This window comes from Haliotis rufescens, unplaced genomic scaffold (assembly GCF_023055435.1).
Source record: "Haliotis rufescens isolate VD_foot unplaced genomic scaffold, xgHalRufe1.0.p SCAF_2, whole genome shotgun sequence".
Lineage (NCBI taxonomy): Eukaryota > Metazoa > Mollusca > Gastropoda > Lepetellida > Haliotidae > Haliotis > Haliotis rufescens.
The window spans coordinates 65046375-65072217 of NW_025963890.1; the positions used below are offsets into that span (position 1 = coordinate 65046375).

Sequence of the window (25843 nt, forward strand, 5' to 3'; positions counted from 1 at the left end):
CAGAGATCAAATGCAACAGCAGTGGGACACCCAGATAGGTATCAATAAATTACATGAAATTAAACCAAACATCGGTTACACCAACATGGGTTGTCAGTCCAGATTTGAAGAGGTCATTTTACGACGATGTCGTATTGGCCATAGTAGTCACGAATATTTATTAAAAGGTGAAGATCCTCAATTGTGTATCCCTTGTGATGAGAGAACCACACTCAAGCATGTCCTGCTTGACTGTGTTGATTTTGCCATCACAAGATATAAATATTTCAAATAATCTTCTCTAAAGGATCTTTTTAACAATATAAATTCTCATTTAATTATTGGGTTTTTAAAAGAAATAGAAATGTATAGTAAATTTTGATTACATGTCTTGGATAAAATGAATGACCTTTTACAATTTGTAGAATGAATTTATATCTGAGATTGTTACTGGCAGTATCCTCAAAGGGGGTTGACGTAGTGTAAAATTGTCCCCCTGAGAGGATATAGTAAGTCCCTTTCATTTTAAGAATAGTTCTGCCTACTACTCCTTTAAACGTAGTATATTTGTCATTTTAATTTTGGCTAATTTTGCGTACAATCACCAGTTGCTGAAGGGATGATGTAAATCTTGCTGGGTTCCATGCAGGAAGCTAAAGTACTGTAAGTCCCCATGGCCCCTAGTATGGTGATCTAATTTCAGTTGCTGGCGATCTACAGCCCGTTTTTATACCGTGATGTTATATTTAGTGCGATCAATTTTATGATTCTATACTAGTTTTAAAATATATTTCTGTGATAAGTCTTTTTATTTTATATTATTGTATTTTATTTAAGTTTCAATATATGTATTATATTTAACTATTGATAGTCACGATATGGCTGAAATATTGCCAATTTGACTTAAAGTTATAGGTCACACAAAAAATGGACGGAATTCTTTGGTATAACAAGATACCAATACCATTTCTGTTCGGTGCATAATAATCCTGATATTTGCATCATTTTCAAACCTGATTGCAACAGTTGAGGATAACCTTTTTTTTTATGTCAAACATTAATTTCAAACATGGATAAAACTGTTCACATAAACTTCCTCTATTCCTTTATAGTTGTATGAGCATCCATTTGCGAACGTTTGGAAATCATGCTCAGTGGCTAATGTTGCCTATATCATCAGCATAGAATTCGATAGTTCCAAACAATGTTTCGAAAATGAGTGAGTGAGTTGGGTTTAACGCCGTATTCCAGTTTTATCACAGCGTGTACGTGTCAGCTTAAAGTAGGAGGAAAGCCCGAAGAGACGTAGATTTCAGACGTTTACCACTTTGATGAAACCAACGAGCACGGGTATGGTGCTGACATACCTAGAACCATAATCGATGTGAACCGGGATTCGAACCCATGATCATAGGTTTCAGGCGGCCCCAAGGGACGCAACTCTGTACAGCGAATTTCGAACATGAGAGCACAAATGCAAATGAAGAATCGTTTTAGCATATCAATAACATTTGTATACAATAAAAAAGCAAAACAGTCCCCGTGATACCCAATAAGGTGGTCAGACTTTGGTTGCTGGTGGTCTGTTTAATGGATACCACTAAGCCTTTAGCATAATGATGTTTGACATTGGATCTGGTTTGATGTTTTCCCTACCGTTTTCCTGTACTTTGTTAGGTATTTAGTAATGATAAACTTCAGAATTATCTCATCGCGATATGGCTGCAATATTACCCATATAATGTAAACTCCTAACTCGCTCACTCAAAATTAGTTCCGCAGGTATTTCACTCTCTCTTATTTTTCAGGCTATGTGATGACGAGAAATGACTTTCAGGCTTTCTAAATACACGTCTATAAACCGAATCAATATGGTGGGGCGCATGCTGGTGTCTTTTATCAGCATTAGGAATAAAGTATAACAACTCATTGTAAAAGTAATGGTTGTTCCCGTTTTCCAAGAATTCAAGTCACATGCATATGTTTCCATGGAGACACTAATTAAGGAGACTTTGTGAACTAAAAAGAAATAATATTAATGTTTTGCAAGTCTGAAATAAGCTTACCATGAGCTGGATGACAGAGTGCCAAGAGAATTGGAAGAACACCGAGACACACGCGTACGTAGTCCATTGTAAGTCCCCGCAACCTTGCCTACCACCAACTCACATCACCACGGTGTGAAGACATTAGGGAAGTAAATAGTATATATACTTTGTGATGTGAGTAACGAGGCTATATCTGTGACATTGTTCAGAGTGAAACTAAATACATTTGACAAGTTTCCATCTCTCTCTCTCTCTCTCTCTCTCTCTCTCTCTCTCTCTCTCTCTCTCTAGATCGAAACTAGTTTCACTCTGAACAATGTCACAGATATAGCCTCGTTACTCATATCACAAAGTATATATACTATTTACTTCCCTAATGTCTTCACACCGTGGTGATGTGAGTTGGTGGTAGGCAAGGTTTCGGGGAAAACAATAATATTATTTCTGTTTCGTTCACAAAGGTTCTTTAATAAGTGTCTCCATGGAAACATATGCATGTGACTTGAATTCTTGAAAAACGGGAACAACCATTACTTTTACAATGAGTTGTTATATTTTATTCCTAATACTGATAAAGGACACGAGAATCCGACCGCCATATTGATTCAGTTTATTGACGTGTATTTAGAAAGCCTGAAAGTCGTTTCTCGTCATCACATTGCCTGACAGATAACAGAAAGTGAAATATTCGCGAAACTAATTACGAGTGAGCACTGCTTTGATTAGTACGATGACAGCTATTTGCAACTAGTCCCGTCATGTTACCGAGTCAATGAAACCTATGATCTAGGGTTCGAATCTCAGTTCGCCATGATTGTTTCTAGGTCTGTCAGCACCATACCCGTACTTCTAATTTAAACCAAAGTGGTAAATGTCAGACATACATCACTTTCACTGACTCCTGAATATGCGTGAATTGTAGCAGCATTGCATCGGGAGTGGCTGCAGGTGCCCCTTCAGCAGATCCAGCGTCTGGCTAGCGGACGTCTTCCGGGCATGTGGAGGGATTTTTCGCTACTGAACCTTTTAACTACTAATCATTGCATTTTTGTTTTATATCTTATGTCCACGGATAGAGGTTTGTCGCTATTTTTACGAAGAAGCTGTGCTACACATTTTCAATTTTCAATTTTAAATTGGATGACAGTAAAGACCATCAACCTGGAAACTTCCAAAATTTAGTTTGACAGCATTTAACGTCAAATCTAATTCACCCTAATATTTGTAAATACTCTTTAAAAGTTCTTAAAGATGTGCACACTTATTCTGATGGAGGCGTGTGGCTATATTGCCTACTCTCACCCTGAAGAGAAACACTTTTACTGACTATTACGCTTGTCAAACTTACCATCGCCATGGTGACACAACAGAAGAAAGAAGACCAAAATCACATAATCTACCTTCAGTCGGCGTTAACCCATGTTTTACCAACACCCTATTGGTCTTGTAGAGATTCAGGAAGTAGTTTTAATATAACAATATTTCATGAAGTATATTTACCGTTATGATACATACCTAAAGTATTAACGAGATGGGTGAGGTGAAATGGGGATTAACGTCACTTTCAAGATTATTGCACTTATATAACGTGTGTGTGTGTGTGTGTGTGTGTGTGTGTGTGTGTGTGTGTGTGTGTGTTATCCAACTGAGATACCGAGCCGCAGTTAAACATGAATACCCCACTCAGACACAGTATACTGACTCCGTGCCGACCAGCCCTTGTTTTAGCCCCTTTATGCCTAACGCCATGCAACAAGTACAATCTTTTCACGTCTTTTGGTATGACGCGGACGGGAATCGAACCCCGGACCTTCCGCTCTCCGGGCGGTCAAGTATGAACGAAAAACGTGTCAAATTGACTAAGCTGAAACAAAACTTCTTACATTTGTTGTCACAAAACGAAAATTGACACCATATTCGAACAAAAGACAAACCCATATTCATGTCATTGATGCCACAACAACTGGCGAGGTAATTTGTCCTCCAATATATGTATGAGAAACGTTTGAACCTTACTTTAAGTTTTAACTTTATTATGATTAACGTATTTTGTTGATTTGTAGGCATTTCTTGTCCGTTTCCATCTTGTGTTATCTTATTACTTTTGTTGTCCTGACGTGAACATACATATGCTCTCTGCCTCATAGGATTCATATACCTGATGAAGGAGTAAGCATATACTCCGAAACGTTGTGTAAAACGCTGAGTTGTCATCCATAAATTCTCTTCCTTGTTGGAATATTGCTGAAAGCCTCGAAAAACTATACTCATTCAAATATCATTAATCATAAGGACAGAAGCGGTGGGGAAGCCTTGCCGTGAAGTGTCCGCTGGCCCGGGTTCGGTTCCCCACATTGGTACAAAGTGTGAAGCCCTTTTATTGCTAAAAAGCGGTATAAAATCCAACTCACTCACTCATTCATAAGGACAACAGGGATGCATGATTATAACACTTGTGCAACCTAAATGTCGTGTATTTGTTTCGTATGCTGGTGCGATGTATAACAATACATGTACAGATCCCTTGGAACAATATCACTCGGATGTTGTTAGCGAAAATAATGATTGTCCCTTGTTTTGAGTAGGTATTCAATCTGAATAAAGGCAAACAAATTGCTGAAAATATTCAATGTTATGAATAGACACTGCCTTTTTAGAAAGTGGTCAAATGTAACAAAAGTTATATTAAAGATGACACTTTCTTAGTAAAGAATAAAGTTTCGAGCTTTTTTTGGGTTGAGTCACGGGAGTCAACCCCCAAAAGTGTGGTCCTAAATATAACATTTCAACATTCAATGTTATTTTGAATAATCACATATATTAGAAGAATTGAAAATGTGTAGCACAGCTTCTTCGTAAAAATAGCGACAAACCTCTATCCGTGGACATAAGATATAAAACAAAAATGCAATGATTAGTAGTTAAAAGGTTCAGTAGCGAAAAATCCCTCCACATGCCCGGAAGACGTCCGCTAGCCAGACGCTGGATCTGCTGAAGGGGCACCTGTAGCCTCTCCCGATGCAATGCTGCTACAATTCACGCATATTCAGGAGTCAGTGAAAGTGATGTATGTCTGACATTTACCACTTTGGTTTAAATTAGAAGTACGGGTATGGTGCTGACAGACCTAGAAACAATCATGGCGAACCGAGATTCGAACCCACGATCATAGGTTTCATTGACTCGGTAACATGACGGGACTAGTTGCAAATGGCTGTCATCGTACTAATCAAAGCAGTGCTCACTCGTAATTAGTTTCGCGAATATTTCACTTTCTGTTATCTGTCAGGCAATGTGATGACGAGAAACGACTTTCAGGCTTTCTAAATACACGTCAATAAACTGAATCAATATGGCGGTCGGATTCTCGTGTCCTTTATCAGTATTAGGAATAAAATATAACAACTCATTGTAAAAGTAATGGTTGTTCCCGTTTTCCAAGAATTCAAGTCACATGCATATGTTTCCATGGAGACACTTATTAAGGAACCTTTGTGAACGAAACAGAAATAATATTATTGTTTTGCAAGTCTGAAATAAGCTTACCATGAGCTGGATGACAAAGTGCCAAGAGAATTGGAAGAACACCGAGACACACACGTACGTAGTCCATTGTAAGTCCCCGAAACCTTGCCTACCACCAACTCACATCACCACGGTGTGAAGACATTAGGGAAGTAAATAGTATATATACTTTGTGATATGAGTAACGAGGCTATATCTGTGACATTGTTCAGAGTGAAACTAGTTTCGATCTAGAGAGAGAGAGAGAGAGAGAGAGAGAGAGAGAGAGAGAGTAAATGAGTTAATATTTAAGGTCACATCGGGAATATTTCAACCATATCGTGATGCAGCTAATCATATTGGCACCAATGTTTGTGTTTCCAAAACTGATACTGATTAATCTCATCCATTCGTTTGCATGATTTAGATGTTTACGTCATAATGATATAATCTGTCAATCTTCATGACGCATAAAAACAAGTCTAAGCTTCAACTTCAATTATGTCATGGCGATCTGCATTGTCCTTCTTGATCAGACAATTGTTTGTGAATGTTAATAACACACGCCTGTGCCTGATAAACACTTATTAAGTATTATCATCCTGACAAGGTAATATACTAAACGTAACAAATATTGAGCCTTGAGCAACACATGGTCCTTTGTGAAGCTTCACTAAAAACAGCTCAAACAAAAAACGCAATATTTATGTGGAATAGTTTACAGTTTATTAAAACATTTGTGACCAAACCCTGAGGGCAGGTTTAAGAATAATAATAAAATAATAACTGAGCGCCGATATATCAGACGTGAGCAGCTCAGAGCATAAACAGGAGGGGCTTGTCTCACTGCGGTCGCCACAGTTGAGTAAAAATATACTGTTGTTGCCGTCTTTAGCGCAACATGAACGGAAAGGATTAACACGTGACAACTGCACATGAATCAGACAGAGTTACCCCCCTTCCCCTTTAGAATGAAACCCGCAGTTGATAATTGAATTTTACTATTATACTAAAGATATAATAAAATTATTTAACGTGTCTTGGTGAGTGCTCTTAAGTCGGCGAACTGGGCTGACCTGTTTATTGATACTCTGGGGTTTGTGTTCTGAAGGTCCACATGTGTACATTTAAATAGAAAGTAGATTAGCAAGTTGATATTTACGCATTTATTAGCTTGATGGTACAATGTATCACAGAAATAGAAGTGGCGTCTTTTTCTACATTTCAAACAAACTTACTTTTGTTGACTCATCTTGGTACAAAATGTTACTTATTTGACAATCGAAAAAGGTGCACTGTTTCAAAGTGATTGATGTTTACTTGGTCAAAGGGAGGTAATTCCTCTAGTATTGCGATCGCTGGTACATAATTATACAGTTAGTGAAGTGTCGCCCAGCCGCTCATATCCCAGTACATTCACTTTGTTCACAAAATATTTCATCATGGAACAAAATAAAAAGACAACACTGTGCAATGGTACAGCATAAAATGAAATTCAGAGCATATGCTATCAGTATATTTTATAAATATAGCTGTCTGAGGGTTTTTATTAATATATGTAACTATCTTTGTTATTTATGCAACCATATCAATTTCCAGGGTGATAAAGAGTTTTATGTATAAAGATAAAATATTTCCTGCTACATGTAGAGGCTTAGAAGACAAGAATATACGTAAGACATGATAAAAAACTATCTTCAGGATATTCACATCTCTTAAAGTTTTATTACCGTGCATTTGATAAATATCGACCCAACTCATAGGGGACCAATACAATGTTACATAAATTAGTCTTCAATCTGCTTCGTGGTCCACTTAGTACTTATCATGCCTGTACAAAAACAAACTGTCTTTGTGCCTATCCTGTAATGATAGTATATGTGCGCTCCTATATCACACAATTGTTCTCCTATTTAGAGGGAATACCATTTAATGTCCATGTTGTATTTTCCCCCCGCCGTGATATTGCTGGAATATTGCTAAAAACGGCGTAAACCCATACTCACTCACTCACTTACTATGTTGTATTTTGTTTGCGAGGTAAGACATGCATGTTCTTTATTCATAGGCGATTGTGATTGGCTTTATCATTGTAGATTGGGATAAACAACAACAACAATTGCGTTTAATTCAAAGTAGGTTGAGAGGTGTATGTTTATCGATAATATACATCGTTTTAAGAAGATGTATCTCATAAACGTCGTCGCAAATGTACTGATGTTACGCCAGTTTTCCAACTGCGATACAAGGCTATAGTAACCGTTGGTCTGTTCCACTGGAGGTGATGTAGTTGCAGCAGCTGTTGACGTTTCGTGTCTAGAGTCGATGCAGGCGTTACTTCATCTGAAAAAAGGAAAAGCATATCGCTATTTGAAATTGTAAATATGCCCGAGTGTTGTTTTATGATGGGGGATTGTAACCTGCTGAAGGACACTGTGCAGATAATGAGATATAATACGTTTAAAGGTACTGTCACATCAATGCTCACGTGTGTATGTGACGACCATTGACGGCTCTGTCAAGGTGGAGTCAAGCAAAAACAGTGCCAAGCTTTCTCGGAGACGATTATAATAAACGATATGATGCCGGTTCTAAAATCATATTCATGACATCATTTATAGACACAAACATCACAGAGTTAAAAATATTTGCATGCAGCGGGTCACCAGTTTATATGTTATGAAAGTAGTTATAATTACCGCTAACCTACACGAAAGATTCACGACCGAGATTGCATCGGTTGACATGAAGACGACATTTCCTTTGGTCCAAGGGGCGCTACTCTCATTTATAACACGAAGTTTAAGGGTGCAAAAAGACGCGGCAATGAATGCTGTGATGATCTTTCGACATAATACTTTGTTTATTAGTGATTCTCTGAACGTTTATAATGCCACGATACTTGCAAAAACTACTACAATACAACGTGAGAGCCTGTATACTATATTCTAAACGTAGTATTTCGCGAGTTCTGCGATGGAAGACAGGCAACCGCAAAAACTCTTGACTTGACCCCAGTAAACATATCAAGAATACAGTTATGAGATGCATGCGTAGTGACAAAAACAGCATTTCTATCGTAGATGTTACATCGTGCAGGTCCAGGTGAAGACGCCGCCATTCGATTGACCATTTGAATGCAAAATCGTCCCGTCCGCACGTGATATTATTACTCAATGTGTAATACAGGTATTGTTATTAAACGGATGATCTCTTCACGGGTGAGTAATATAAATAATTATTAACGTTTATGTACATAAGTCTCATATTTTCATAATCCAGAAACAAAGATAGCAAATTCACTTCTGTTGTAAACGAATACAACGCCAGATACATCTCTGCCAGCTAGTTGTGGATGAAGCACAGAGGACTTCGTACAGATATAAATGTAGGTTCCAAGTTAACCCCAGTACCTAAAAACCTCCATTTTTGTTGCCGCACTCAGCATTATTTCAGCTTTCTGACGGCGGTCTGTAAATAATCGAGTCTGGACCTCTTGAGTTGAGTTGACTAACGGGATCGGATGGTCAAGCTCGCTGACCTAGTCGATGCTTGTCCTAGTATCCCAATCTCGTAGAACGATGCTCATGATGTCAATCACTGGATTGTTTACAGACCGACGTCATATAGCTGGAATATTGCTGAATGCAGCGTTAAACAACAAACAAAGAAATATATAATCGTACCAGTAACTGAAGACGGGAAAAGTTGACCCAAGGTGTAATCAGTCACAACCACCAATTTGAGTCCTTCATGTTGCTGGAGTACTGCTTTAAAGGCGTACACGCCGAAGACCTGGGTTCGATTCTCGACATGGGTACAATGTGTGAAGCCCGTTTCTGGTGTCCCCCGCCGTGATATTGCTGGAATATTGCTAAAAGTGGCGTAAAATCAAACTCAGTCAGTTTAAAGGCGTAAAATCGCAATGACAAAAACAATTTTACAATTCGCCCAGAATCAAGTTCTGTTACACTTAAACTTCTTCTGTAGGAAGAATAGGTCTCCATTCGCTATTGCTTTGTGCCTATGTTAAAAGCTTATCAAATACTAAACTGTGAATGTATGTGTAGCGCAAGAAAGCGCATGTAAGCGAGATGCCTGTTAATTTAAGGTCATAGCAGCCTGTAATCTTTTCAGAATATATTTCTTTAAATATTAAATAACATATTAACAAGAATCCTATTTTTTAAAGTTAGAATACTTGCACAGGTTGAAAAAAAATCACTATCTATAATTATTTTAGAAAAAAACTTTGATAAAAGGGAAAGCTGGCTGTTGAAAAGTTGATGTTATCCCTCTTGTCAGACAGCCTTGTGGAGAGTTCTTGTCATTCTGAATCTTTCTGCATAGAAACAGGCGTTTCACTGGTCCAGTTTGTTTCTGGCTCCGGTGGGCGTGAGTGAGTATGGTTTAACGCCGCTTTTAGCAACATTCAAGCAATAGCACGGCGGGGGACACCAGAACGGGCTTCACACATTATGCCCTTGTGGGGAATCGAACCCGGGTCTTCAGCGTGACGAGCACTCCAGTGGGCAAATCAGTGGAAGGGAATTTGCTATTTGACCATTATTGAACGATATCACATTTTCGATAAACCTGAAGGTCATTTGAACTTCTCTGCCACATTCCCTTGATTCCCTTTGATTTGGCCAATGGGAGAGGAAATACCGACTCGTATGCGTGAAGAAACCGATCACCAGGAACGGGAGCACAATTGGTGCCCATCGGATGTCTTACCACTACCCACAAATCCCAAACTTCACATAGATTTATCAATGAGGAAGTCCGTCATTTCATATACCTTTCTAAGTAAAAGTCTGATGAAACTTCCAAGATGGAGACGTAACCATATCTCTGGTCACCACGTTTAGTGGTTGGTTGGTTTGTTTGTTGTTTAACGCCGCACTCAGCAATATTCTAGCTACATGACGGCGGTCTGTAAATAATCGAGTCTGGACCAGACAATCCAGTGATTGATATCATGAGCATCGATCCACGCAATTGGGATACAATGACATGCATCAACCAGGTCAGCGAGACTGACCACCCGATCCCGTTTGTCGCCTCTTATGACAAGCATAGTCGCCTTTTACAGCAAGCATGAGTTGCTGAAGACCTATTCTCCCCCGGTCTTGACAAATGTCCCGTGGATCAAGCATATGTGGCATTTTCTTATGATAATCTAGAAGCAATACGAGCTAAATTTCGAATGTTTGAGCAATAAAAGGCTTTTCAAAAGAATTATTAAGAAACGGCGTGTTGCTGCTCGCCATGCATAGCACGCTCGTGGATGTTTTTTTGACTATGTGGCCGAATTAAGAGATTTTACGTATGTTTTAGATAGATCCGAGTCCTGACACTTTATTGTCATAGCCATGATGAAAGCTGGGTATCTTGACTAACGAATTCGTGCAACACCTTTGTGTTCTGAGTCGATAACCGACGTTTCGCGGCCTCCGAGCTCTGACCAGGAGCATTCTTGTCCTTCACATGATTGCGTGATTGTTGTTTAACGCTGCACTCTGCAATATTCCATCTATATGACGGCGGTCTGTCAATACTCGAGTCTGGATATCTGGAGTGATTGATATCATGAGCATCGATCTACGCAATTGGGATACAATAACATACATCAACCACGCCAGCGAGCCTGACCATCCGATTCCGTTAGTCGCCTCTTACGACAAGCATAGTCGCTTTTTACGGCAAGCATGGGTGCTGAAGACCTATTCTAACCTTGATCTTCACGGTTGTGGCATTGTAGGAGTACTGCATGTTGTGTGGCGTCAGGTAACAGACACTTACATTTTTATGCAAGTTGTGATAGGCGGGTGCAACTGGTAGGGAACATGTTCAGTTAGTAACCTATTCGCGCACACCTGTCATCACCGAATTCATAGAATGTTCACCGTTATTTTGCCTTTTACGCCAGATGGAATCTGTTTGGGCGGATAATCGAGACTGGTAATTCCCTGGCTTCTATGTATTAACCTTCAAGTATGTTTGACACAGTTTTTAAGCGATACATGTATTCCAGCAGTATCCCGACCCTGTTGGGAATTGAACACACAGGCCTCATGTGTAAAGGGAATGCTTTAACTCCTCCAAGATTTTAGAACCATGTGTTTCTAAACTGATCCGTCGTGTAAAATGAATGTCTGACCAAACACGAGCATTGTGTTGATTACCATAACTCACAAAGGGAGATCTAGAAATAGGGCTTCCTACAGTGGTCACTGATGTCAGGGGCTCCCCCCATCGCTTGGATCCAAAATACCATAACTCGCCCCCTAATGGCAAAAATGACCAAAGATAGATCAATCTACCACAATACAATATTATTTTTTTGTGGATCATTGCTCTCTGCACATTTTGCATAATTGGTGTTTAACCTTTTCACGCACTCTTGTGTATCATGCTTGAAAACAGCATGTTACCCCATTCTGGAACAGTTCGTATTCTTGTAATTGTCGTGTATCGTTTGTAAGTGTAGTCATTTGACATATTTGTCATTCGAGAAAAATGTCATAATAAATACCTTCATGGCACGAGTGATTTGTTTGTTTGCAACAAAACAAATGTAAAGAACAAGAATTACAGAATATAAGTCTGCCACTACACATCTATCAGTTTCATCGGTAAGAAGTCAAATATCTGTCATTTTCTAGGTTGTTTGAAACCAATTTCAAGCTCGTTCTCAACCATGTTTCAGGCTGCATTATAGACCTTTCTGAAACAGGCACATCTTCCATTGGGCACATACCATCTACCAGGATCTGAATCATATTATACATGAGAATTTACACACGGCAATGTACACACCAGTAAAGTAACGTCCAAAATGTATATTAGTTACTTGGGTAAAGCATTAAGAGCCTGGTATTTTCAAAATGTTTGAAACAAATAGGAGATGTCAAACAATTGCATTTAATCCTTCAATCATGCACAGCCGTTCACTGTGAATATCATCTGCATGTATAATAAGCATACTGTAGATGCATGACAAGTTACACAAAGGAGCAGTATCCAGTGACGTCGACTAACGTGTGAAGCTGTGTGGCTGAAACACTGCCGATGCAACGTTAACATTGAACTGCCTCCTCACGTACGACATACGTGATGTGCAGTTAGTTCCTGTCCAGCCAGCTCTACACGAACAGCTTCCGTCAGTAGCGTTACAGGTTCCCCCCTGACACCCAGGAGCACACTCCGTACAGTTGTGTCCGTCCATGTAAAAGCCGTCCTTGCATCCTGAAAGAACAAAGTACCACAAGATACTCGCTTACATATTGTGGACAAAATCAGATTTCCATGTTGCTCATTCGTGAAAGCATCTTCATCATTATTCCCAGAACACCTGGTGTCATCACTGACTTGCATTTATCAGTGTGCACATCGTGAGATACATTGATATATAAAAAATCATTTTCTCATGACATGTATCTTAAGAGTTAATGATTCATACAGTGTATAATAGAATACTTTAGTACATTTCAACTTGTATATGTAAATAATTGGGGCGGCGGGGTAGCCGAATGACGCCGAAGACCCGGGTTCGATTCCCAACATGGGTACAATGTAAGAAGCCCATTTCTGGTGTCCCCCGCCCTGATATTGCTGGAATATTGCTAAAAGCGGCGTAAAACCATAATCACTCACTCACTACAATGTGTGGAGCCCATTTGTGGTGTCTCCCGCCTCGATATTGCTGGAATATTGCAAACAACGTCGTAAAACAATACTCACTCATTCATGGAAATAATGCGAGGACATTACATACTGTTGCTTGGTTGATGCATATCATCGGTCCCAATTGCGTGGATCGATGCTTATGATGTCAATCACTGGATTGTCTGGTCCAGACTCGACTATTTACAGACCGCCGTCAATATTGCTGAGTGCGACGTTAAACAACTAACAAAACATAACAAAACAAATAAAAAGGCATCATTAGAGTAGTATGGTACCTCGTTTGTGAAGAAGAAATGAACTACTGGTAAACTAAAGAACTGAGTTTTGCTTATGTATCAACATCGTGCAGCTGTATACATATATTTGTTTGGGTTAATTGTTTTGTGACGCTTGTGTGACTTCTTTTTCATTCGCCGAAGCTATTATATATTTAAGAACAGCTAGCTGGCGTTTGAGAAGTATATATCGCACGGCAGAAAGTGATAAAATCTGGCACATGGTGGTAAAAGCATGAACTTTAGCACACATGTTAACTACCTCAGTATAATAATAATTATGTATTATTCATTTATATAATAATTTAGATATGGTGCCATCTCATATGTGACCTCTGGAGACCTCAGCGGCCATTTTTCAAAATGGCGTCCATTCCACATGTTGCGGAGACAAACGCAACATATTTGTGGACCGATATCAGCTAAATCGTTCATTTAACTTGAACCCGAGTAATACTAATCAAGATGCTAAAATGAACAGCATAAACGCAACACTTCCAAAAGTCTGGAAGCTTTAATATGCATTCACAAAAATACAAAGCTTGATCAAACAGCAGTGATCAATTTACCAAAGTTGAGTAATTGAGTAAATAAACTCCTCTCACCATACAATGCACATTGTATAACACCGCCTACAATAATACTACTGGGAGGGTGGGTGGGAAATAAACAAGCGTGCTGTGTCGTTCTGCCTTACGTGACGCCATGCATTGCCAGCTGCGCCCTCTAATAACTAGGGGGAGATAACTCTGAGCCACTTGGAACAAAGAATGCAAATTTGCGGTCTAAGGGGAATAACTCTTAGGTACACCGTCAAAATATATTTTAATTAAAATAACACTTTAACTTGAACCCGAGTAATACTAATCAAGATGCTAAAATGAACAGCATAAACGCAACACTTTCAAAAGTCTGGAAGCTTTAATATGCATTCACAAAAATACAAAGCTTGATCAAACAGCAGTGATCAATTTGCCAAAGTTGAGTAATTGAGTAAATAAACTCCCAGACCCCCGAAATGATGTGGAAGGGAAAGATACTGTTGATGTTAAGAAGGTTATCTGATTAAGATGGACAAAATGGTAAGACTGCAATATATAGCACATATCACTTGGATGGAAGAGATCTTCCAAATACCTTAAGGGCCTCCAGTCTAGAAGCCGTGCTGACATTTAGGTAGCTGCGCCCTCTAATAACTAGGGGGAGATAACTCTGAGCCACTTGGAACAAAGAATGCAAATTTGCGGTCTAAGGGGAATAACTCTTAGGTACACCGTCAAAATATATTTTAATTAAAATAACACTTTATGTCTGAACACACTTTTTAGGTCCCAAAGAGTCCTAGAACACATACATGCAAGTCATTTAAAGAGCATATGTGGACATATAATGCTTTAGAGATGGTATTAATGCTAAAAGTTTGGATTTTAACTCCCAAGAAGATTACTTATCCAAATATGTCCTCTAAAGTAAAGTTGATGAGCCCTATGACAGTCTGTTCCTGTCGTTTTAGGAACCCACTGGTGAAAGTGTGTTATTTGTCAAAACAGAGAAGCTTTCTTGTCCATGTAATTCTAAACGCAGTGACGTTGGTGCAGGTTAATACATCAGTCTTGCAGATGATCTGATGGCATTTAATAATGCTGGATTGCTCCCCCAAACTCTTGAAATCTCAAGGCTAAAAGGGATCGTGTAAAAAATACATTGATGCGACATTCAGCTAAATTTCACAATAACTGCAAGCTTGCATACAACAAGCATTCTTTGCTTTTATGCCGATCATTTCGAGTCTTTATATTTTGCATTTTTCAAAATTATGGATCCTCACATTGTAAAGATCGATAAATTGGAGATCGTCCAGTTAATGTACTTGTTTTAAAACGTTTCTTTTACACGCCTATTCTCCTCTGCCTCCTCTTCAACTGTCTTGTCTTCAAATGGAGGAGGGACGAGAAGCAGATACCACGCCCCGGCACCATCACTGAGCCACTCCTGACACCCCACGCTGAGTAGCACGAGCCCCTAGACCCGAGGCCCGAGACCAGAGACCCTAGACGCGAGGCCGAGAGCTTAGACTGATGCCATGTCTGTGTTGAAGACCATCTGATTGGGTGGAATTGCATTATCAATGCCCCAGCACTGAAGCTGAAATGAATGAGTGAGCTGGGTGATGATGAACAATATTTCAATTATCTCACGGCGTGACAGCTTAATGTGAGAGGAAGCCGGATGTGAGGCAGGTTTATAACTTTGATGCAACCCACGAGCCCCGGGGTAATGCTTATACTTGTAAAGGATATAAAGGTTATACTTGTGCAGATCGAGGCGATGAACTCTCCATGATCGGACAGTAAAATGAAATGCGAGAGGTATTTTGTGTATCAATAATGCATGATGAATGTATATTGTATGTTACTAAATGGTTTGAATAAAGATGTAAGAGAATGGAAATGTTGTTAGTGACTTCATGACGATTTGAGTATCATTCCAACTGGCACACCAGACGGTGGCCCACTTTCTGACTAGAGAATGTAATCTGTCCTGTGCGTATATAACGCCCTCCCATTGTTGCTTTCAGCTCATCATTGAGTATTGAAACTGCAGTGAAAAAGCGGAAACTATTTATGTATAACTCACCTATCGGGAGTGAATGAGTTTGCTTCAACGCTGAAGTATTTTAGTATTTATCCCGGCGTGTCACCTTGATGTGGTAGGAGCACTGACGTGATCTTAGTCGTTTGGTGAAACCACGAACAAGGGTGTGGTGCTGACAAACCTTGAAAGACAATCAATGCGAACTGGGATTCGAACCCACGATCACAGATTTCTGGCACGCCTAATTAACAAAACTCTGCACAGCAAATTGTGCGCCCTTAGACCAACGGGCCTCTGGTCCTCCCAGCTAAAGAAAGAAAATACTTGGAAACTCGATGGTCATGTCAGAACCCATTTGGGTGTATGGTCTGATCTGGACTTGCCGTGAATTAAGGAATATTATCTAATGACCCCGATGATTTCTTTTTAAACGAATTTTTAGTATATTCAACGTCCCTGGTACAAGAAGCGTCAGTTCATCCTTTTGTAACGCTGAACCGCTATGCTTGGTGTCTTTGTGGTAAAATCCAGCGTTAACACCACCCTACCCTCTCTGGTTGTCAGGGCTGTCACTGTTTCAGTCAATATATCAACCTATCAACTTTTATTACATATTTTCACGCATTTGGTATATAACACAAGCGCAGGTTATATGTAAGGGTACTTTGTGAGACATTCCATATCATCGTTAAAAAAACATGGAACATTAACATAAGACACGATTGCATCTGAGTTCACACGGTCAAGACTCTCATTCTAGCTACAGACAATGCCTGTGCGTCCTTAATGTCTAGATGTCAAGGCTCTCGTTCGAAATTTGTTGTATTTGAAGCACCTTTTAGACATGTTAATGAGGTTAATGTTTTAATGAGAAAGCTGTTTTCTGAAAGTATGTTTTATAGTTTCATGTGACACAAGCAGCTATTGTCAATAAAGTTACACTGTCAATGTATCTCAAATGTTTTTGGAGAGAAATTGTGAGAGTTACATATCCATATGCACTCTCCTTCCTGTACATTGTGATGACCTGAAAAACATACAGAGGCAACTGTATGTAGCCACCTGCGAAATAGGAAGAAGACGTGACGAAATCTTCAAACGTTTATTTAAGATATAATCAACATGGCGCAATCAATTGATAATAAATCAGTAACAATAATAAGTTTGTTATGCTCTTAACATAGCGAAACGGATACAATAGATCAGAATACACTTACTCCATATTTTAACAAAGTACTAGAGGATTAAACAATGTGGCCTTAACACATTTACAGTATTTACAAATAAATCTATGCGCTTTAACATATTAATGAAGTACAATTACATATTGCTATAAACAAGTATTGATAATAACAAAAGGTAAAAGTTTTGTATTTAAATAGCCATGAAATTAATATTGATGATAAAAATATTATACAAAGTTTGCAGAAGAGAAAGTATTTTAATATTTAGCCAAAAAATATATAAGTTAATTTGTGAAATTAATTAATTCAATGCAAATAAAGGAAATAATTTGAACTATAAATTATTAAAGTTTTTGACATGAATTTGTTAAAATCATGCACAATAAAATATTTACATTTGCAAAATACACATCTGTTCAAACAATTTCTTCAAAGCGTCGCAAAGTTCATACTAAGCGCATATTTATCAATAAAATTTACATTACAAACAATAATTCACTTATTAAATAACATTCTTTGCTAAACACATTTTTGTGAATATTAACAACGAAATTCCTACTCAAAACACCCAGTAAAACTTTAATACTATATGGCGATAATATGCATGACCCGACAGTGGTTACCTCCCTTTACTGTATAATTTACATAGCACTTCAGTAACACATCTTACAACGACGTAACTTTTACAAATTAAAACGTACACCAGAAAGACTCTTGTTTAAAAAGTTAGAGGACCGCCTCCGTGGTCTTGTGATAGAACGTCCGCCCGGAGAGCGGAAGGTCCGGGGTTTGATCCCCGACCGCGTCATACCAAAAGACGTTGAAAGATGGTATTTGTTGTTACCCTGTCTGGCGCTGGGCATTAAGTACACTGTGTCTGAGTAGGGTATTCATGTTAAACTGCGGCATGGTATCTCAGTAAGCTAGCATTATACATCGGCATCATTCGGACTAGAACAAGCAGCCACACACACACAGCCACACACACACACACACACACACACAACCACACACACACAGCCACACACACACACACACACACACACACACACACACACACACACACACACACACACACACACACACACACACACACACACACACACACACGCATCCACGTTCCTATATAAGTGAATATATAATTACATTTGAACAGTAGGATTGCTACGAAAAGTATAAAATAACACATTCTACTTGAAATATACTTACACGATTGCTTATATTTAAGATAAATGACTAAAACAAGACTAGTTTCTGAGTGGCATTATTGATGTGTGGTTCATTACGTGATGCAATCTTTAAACGTTTATTCAAGATATAATCAACATGGCGCAAGAACGTTCAGGCCACTGCCAATCAGAAGGTTGTATTCTGCTATCCCGTGAAAGTGGCGTGATCACTGTTCATGTCAGAGTGGTCCCCTTTTGACCGTAGACGTCATTAAAGTGTCACAAAGAAGCGTTCCTAAAATCCATGCCGAATGCACTTGAATCTAATCAAAGTGTTACATGTACAGTGCCCCATGCTTGTCGCAATAACAACGTGTCACCACGCTAGACGTGTGTCGTGGTCGTACCTCGACGGCGTTGATCGTTGCTCATGTTGTTGACCACTAATTTACTTCACCAGACCCGACTATTTACGGGTCGTGATGGTATAAACTGCCGGACAAAAGAAAGTATACTCTTGAAATTAGATTGGACTAAAAACGTTACAAACGTTTTCCAAACGTTACAAGTCTGAAAACAGTCGCCGAAAAACTGGACACTTGAGGTCAAAATCACAACTATGACACCCGTATCAAATACGACGCCATCGAATAACCATTTCTTGTTTGTTTCATGTTTAAGCACCATGAAACATTGATGTATACTTTCTTGTGCCCGGTAATTTTTTGTTGACTGCAGCATAAAACAAAATTCCCCTGCATCCACGAAGAACTCCGTTGATCGAGAGTAATGAGAACCATTGATATAAAGGTCACGTAGGAATGTTGATCAGAAGAATTAATTTTACTAATGTCTTGCAAAATACAAATTACCTTCAAGAAAGGAAACGCAACACGAATACTTTTGCCCATAAAGCAAAATGAGCAGACCAAGAGGTGCAAAATGAAGAGGTTTTATGTGTTATAGTGTCAGTGACAAATGTCCCGGATCAAAATGATCACAGCAATGACATGCAGACCATTAGTCGGGAAACACGTACCATTCGGGAAAACGCACCCAGTGCATGAACTAAAGGGCCATGGAGCTGCACGGACTGCACGTGCAACAGCACTGTGAATAATGTTAAAGTGAAGGGATTTTGATTGCCTGGCATCTGCGTCAATCGAACACTGACAGTTCAACAACATGCCAAGATTAACAGAAGAAAAGAAACGATGCTTGCAGGCAGGGGAATCCCGATCAACTGTAGCCATGGTTTTCAATGTAGCGCCCAGCACCATCACAAGGCTATGGGATCGGTTTCAACCGCATGGGTAAACACGTGATCGGCCAAGGTCGGGACGACCAAGAGTAACCATCCCTGCCGGAGATCGCTTCATCCGACTTCGCCACCTACGTGAAAAAACGACCACAGCCACGAATCAAGATTTCACCTCCGTCGAGGGGATCGAAGAGCACGGGTCTACAGACGTCGGGGAGAACGTTATGCCGGAAACTGCGTACAGGAAGTGGACAGGTTTGGTGGTGGTAGCGTTATGATGTGGGCGGCTATCTCTCATCATGGCAGGACAGGTTTGGTCCATATCCAGGGCAATCTTACTGCTCAACGATACATCAACGAAATTCGACCACCAAACGTCCTCCCAATTGCAGCCAACGGCAACGGTGTATTCCGGCAGGACAACGTTCGATCGCATACAGCACGGATCACAAGATCCTGTCTACACAACAACAACGTTGATGTTCTGCCCCGTCCCTCCAGATCCACGGATGAATTGGAAAGACGGTGGTCCAGAGCTCCCCCCCTCGCCCCCCCCCCCCTCGCCCCCCCCCCCCCCGGCTACAATTCCCGATGGTCCAGAGCTCCCCCCTCGCCCCCCCCCCCCCCAATTTGAAAACCAAATGTAATTTGTTGCAGACAATCCAGCCCACCCCCAATTGAGAGAGCATTTTGATATTTTCGACCCCTCCCGTTTAACAATTCTGGATCCGCCCTTGGTACCATGACGGCATAACCCGTCTCTCTGTGGTATCAAGAATCTTTATGTGAAGGTTCAGATAAAACAGGACCATATATTGATGTTAATGACTGACCCCGAGAACTCCTCATCCGCATGTTCAACATTCATATAACAGTCAGCTAAGTTACACCCTAAGAACTTAGATGGCACTTTTGACATGATGCAGTACCACATGGATTGGTATACGAGGTTGTTCACTGAATCTTTTAGCACCTACAAGCAGGGTTACATCAGGAAGTTACTTCATGTTTTACTCGTAATGTGTTGTACTTTGTTCATTTTTAAGTTGAGCTTTCTCTTTGCCTTTTTCGTTACTGCTCCATCGATCTTAATTATAAAGGCATGGTCATTTCAAACTTTGTATCGTCGTTTTGTTATGGTCGGTTATGTACACGTTTGAATTTCAGACAACGCATCCTGACAAACAAATACACTTAGTAACACAGTTCAACATGTTTTTCTCATTGAAGTATTGCGTAAGATCGCTATACTCCCAAAAACAATATGAACACATACTATGTATGTTTCATTATACTTTCACTTGTACTTTTGGCCTCCGAAATCCCAGTCGTCTTAGGCACAGCTGTTCGCTGTGGAGACTTTCTTCCCTTCGGCGTGCCAAAAACCTGTAATAGTGGGTTCGAATCCCACATTCTCCCTGATCATGTTTCTAAGTTTGTCAGCACCATACCCGTGCTCGTGGGTTTCACCAAAGTGAAAAAACCGTCTAAGACCTTTCCTCTCACACCAACATGACACGCTGTGATATATACTGAAATATCCTTCAAGGCGACGTTAAACCCTCACTCGCACACTATGCGTTAATCTCCGTGACTGGACTATTTTAAATTCACCTTTTGTACCATCAAATATAACATACAGATAAGACATTTGAAATTCAGTTGGAATGGTACCGAGACGAAATAAATGCAATAAACTAGACTTTAAGTCATGATGACGCCCAACAACGAATACTCCACATTGTCTACAGTCATCGATTATCTAGTGCCTTCTGTTGGGGCAATGGCACCAGGTGATCCACTGATAACATGCCGGAGGTTTCTCCTTGTATATATCATTGCTATTAAGACAACACCAATTCATCAAAGCCATCAACGTGTTTCATTATTGATAGGAGGGTTCTGTATCAGTAAATTATCCATGCCCCCCTACGGAATATAAACAAGGCTGTATAGCACGGCGTTTGATTCATTCAATTAGAGCACATCAGCCACATTTCCCCAGGCCTTGCATGATTGCTTCATATTTTACGTTACCGTGGATACAGATGTAAACTCATGTAAATACAGTGCACAATTTCGTTGTTAATATGACTCACATTTCTCGTTTAGATCATGTTTTAAGGGGGTAAAATATACGAAACGGATATCCGCCCCCTTAGGGAAGACCGGGACACAGTGGCTGTCGTAATACGAGGAGAAACAAACCCAGCAATGATCCAGCAATATCACGGCGGGGAACACCAGAAATAGAATTCAGAAGTTGTATCCATTTGTGGAATCGAACTTGGGCTTTCGCCGTGAGGATCGGAGCCTTTAACCACTGTGTTTTTCCGTCACAGTCATAAACATTCCAGGTGTATAATGGCAGGCAGTAAATAATCGAATCTGATTCAGAAAAAACAGTGACTGACAGCTTGAGCAACGATCCACGCAATTCGGGTACGATGACACCCGGTCTTAATGACTAAGCCGCACCACCTGAGCTTAATCACCGAGCGCTACCACCAGATTTTCTTCGGTCAGTTCTTACGACGAGCATGGGCGTGGGATGCTGCATCTTCCCGAGGCAAGTGAGTTAACTGACTATAAAAGTCCAGTTTCCACCCTTGCCGAACTAGGCTGGTATTATGGAGTTACAATTTGGCTGGACTAACGAGTCTATGCATAGTCCAATCAAAATCGCGCAAGGAAATCGAAATCCGGTTCGTAAACTGTCATGCAGATTTCGGTCGATTGCAGGATTTGCAAAGCATCTGCACCGCCAATTCGCTGTCAACGGATATCTTCAAAATCTTGTCATGTGTTTAATCAAGGCGCTCGCGTGATTTGATGTATTTCGCGATGTAAGACCCGTTTTATCACAATATAGATCGTGATTGTCGAGCAGATGGTCCTGACTTGGCGCCGCCATTTTGTTTGAAGCAAATGCAAGTGGTACGAGAGGTGGAATCTGATTGGTCAATAGGAGAGGCTTAGACGGGATATAATTGGTAATAGCCACTGGTGGCGCTACGATCGAGCCCAGGAATTCCTGGCTAGTTCGGCAAGGGTGGAAACTGCACTTTTAAAGTCAGTTAACTCCCTTGCCTCGGGAAGATGGGGATGCTGGGGACCTCACCCATAATCCTCACTCGCAGTGTCGTCCTTCTTCAGTGTTTTCAGTATGCATGAAAGCGACAAAACCCTGTCCATATTCATAAGAAATCTCTGCCAAAAGCTTCCGACTATATCAATAGCATGTGTTTATGAATCACTATCAAATAGTGATGATACCAGGTGTTCACAAAAAGGTTTCACCCGTCACAAACAAATGCAAAGGCAAACCAATCGTTCACCTGAAAAAACGGGAACATGTGGTACAAAACCAATTCTTGTAAAGGCCGACTTGAAAAGAAAGACGCACAACTTGTCATAATTAGGATGCTTTTATTTATTAGAAATAGAAAAAATATAAGTTTTCAAATAATAAGAATAAAAATAACAAAAATAATAAAAAATATAGAATATTCTGAAACAACACATGCAATATAACTGAAAATACATGTCAGATGTTGTGCTGACATCTAGACCTCGCTTGTGTCGTTAACCTTTCCCTCTAATCACCTGAACAGGTCGGGACATTCACGAACGTTCTGTCCTATTGACTGTTTAATGTCAACGTCCATGCTACAAGCTTGTTCACGCTGGTGAGTGTCTAGTTCGCATACATAAAAACATGTTAATGAACAATGCTAAACAATTTCTAATGTTGATCTTTCATTTATTTTGTGTATTTTCATAACTTTGTGTTCCGCACATATAATTCTGTTGAATTAGAATCAAACATGGTATTTCTGAGGCGACTGTATGAGATTGTGTGAGTCGCGTTTCCAGACCGACAGCGGCATTAAAGTATTAATAGGATATTTAATCAGGAGAATATTAAAATGAAGTATTTTGATTATATTACAACATAAACAAATACAATAAATGAAAAACAAGTTGAACAACACAGTTAAAACGGAATCACTGCAAAACCCTACTGATCATACCTCTTAAGTTTAATTTTCTGTTTCAATTGTATTTGTTCAAGTAACTGTTAACTGTTACTTGTTTGTTCTGGGGCTTAAAACACATCCCTACTTTCTCAGACTTTCATTACATCCCTACTTGCGCCAGGCTCCACCGCGTGTTGAACTTTTGCAATACATGGTACAAGGCGCTTAGCCATTTCACGGGGACCTAAGCAAGTTTTTTATCCATCGGTTGTACGTTTTTAGTACATGTTGATAAGGGCAATAGGAAATGTAGAGCACACAAAAGCTTCTGGTTTTTAGAAGTTGTTTTTTTTTAATCAAAGGATTGTCTAAACTTCAGTATGAACATTGTTATAGGTAACATTACATAACACAACATTGTACATATTATTCATTAAGCCTTTACATTTTATACAAAATAAAAATATGTAATAGTTATTTTAACAACGTTCTGTCATGTATCGCCGTAGCCGAGGTTGACTATTACACGTCCTCAAATTATAGGATGCAGGTTCGAACCCGCTGGCGACACGAGCTTTCGGACAAAGATTGGAATCATTCACTTCATTGTCAAAATACGAAATAGTTCAGTTAATTCCAAGTGTACATTATATACCCCCAACTATCCATTTATGGAAAATAATGGATCGTTTAAAAATAGTCATAAATGGGCTTTAATTTATCTCACACTTTCCAGATGACTGTGCTCATCGATATATACGCCTAAAGTGGACTCTAAACAACAGCCGACATGCAAGTGAAAAATCTAAATTTACATATACATTTAAGCAGGAACAAAAACATGGATACACTGTCCCTAAACCAGGAACAATAAACGGGAAAAATCTACCTGAAAGCAGCATTAAGGAAACGCAAACCTTCCAGACCAATCAAACTGTTACGAGGATATCCCGCGTTTGCACGTAAAATTATAATCCAAGGAGGAAAGCTATTAAACAAAAATGAAACAGTAATTTATATAAAATGAATCAAAAACAAATAATCAAAGTAACTGAAAATACTGACAAGTTGATATCAGCCTGACAATACGAGGCATTCAGGAAAATATATATCGTCATACCTTTTTGTAAACATATCTTGATTTTATCTAAGCTTAATCTACGTCGCACTATGTGGTAACCAAGACAATAGTCTTGGACAATAATATTTAAGAACAAACCAAACGTACTCTCACAAAAATATTCACATTGACGAGACCAATCTGAAAATAAATATGTCAGTTACATGTATGTATCTTTAATGCTTCTGAGATAGTATTCAGATTATTTCACGTAAACAATTCTCACAGAGTGGACTTGAAATCATTTGAAATAACACAAAAATTGTATTCATATTTTCAATAAATGAAAAAAACCAAGAATAACATAGTGGAATTATAACAACGTAAAAAAGAAAAACACAAAGGTAAAGTTAACTGAACTCAATAAAACATTCTTCTCAAGCAAAGTTTGAATATTCCTGGAACCTGTCCATGTAGACCTTCACAGAGTCAAAGCAGAATTCAAATTGTTCCTGAAATTATATTAAAAACAAACAGTCATAACTTCGAAACCAAGGTCACTGTAACTGATTATTTATGATTACATTCAGGTTAATGTACACAAAGTTTTGTATTACTGTGTTGTCAGACGTGATAGTTTAATGTACTGTCAACAGTTTGAACGACATGACCGTATGTCTATATTCGGAAACTTCTTCTTGAAGCTCTCAAGGTTTGGTCTGATTGCATACCTCCGCCGGTGCATCTGTAAGTGTTCCCGCAGTTGTTCTCAAATGACCATTGACTGCTGTGTCTGATTTGGACATGAGAGCGGAACCAACCACTCGGGGAGACTACATGAATATCTAAGGTCACGATGATACATACTTCGTCACCAATTGAATTTAATTTAACGCCCCTGTATATAGTATTTCAGTTTAACCGGCGTGTCTGCTTTCGGAAAGCAAGAATTAAGTGACTCAGGTCTTAGCAGTATACCCCACTGGTGACAAAAATACATCAGAAGGGGAATGGTGATGACAAATGTTAACTTGACGATACAACTTTGTGGTTCTGGCAGAATATGCATGAGTACAAAAAGTTCACATCGCCACTA

The 25843-nt window shown here is 39.4% G+C and overlaps 2 protein-coding genes across 4 annotated transcripts in view; both read right to left on the minus strand.

Moving 5' to 3' along the window:
• The window catches only part of LOC124122699 (multiple epidermal growth factor-like domains protein 11), a 286895-nt gene that overhangs the window by 86415 nt on the left and 174637 nt on the right, over positions 1 to 25843 (minus strand). The gene's annotated exons all lie outside the window — the stretch shown is intronic.
• Positions 23120 to 25843, minus strand: part of LOC124122701 (multiple epidermal growth factor-like domains protein 11) — a 51978-nt gene continuing 49254 nt past the window's right edge. For both annotated transcript variants that reach the window (XM_048400380.1, XM_048400379.1), the window contains one exon: positions 23120 to 25259. In XM_048400380.1, the coding sequence (XP_048256337.1) occupies positions 25185 to 25259 (75 nt within the window). In that variant the 3' untranslated portion in view covers positions 23120 to 25184. The remainder of the gene's footprint in view (positions 25260 to 25843) is intronic.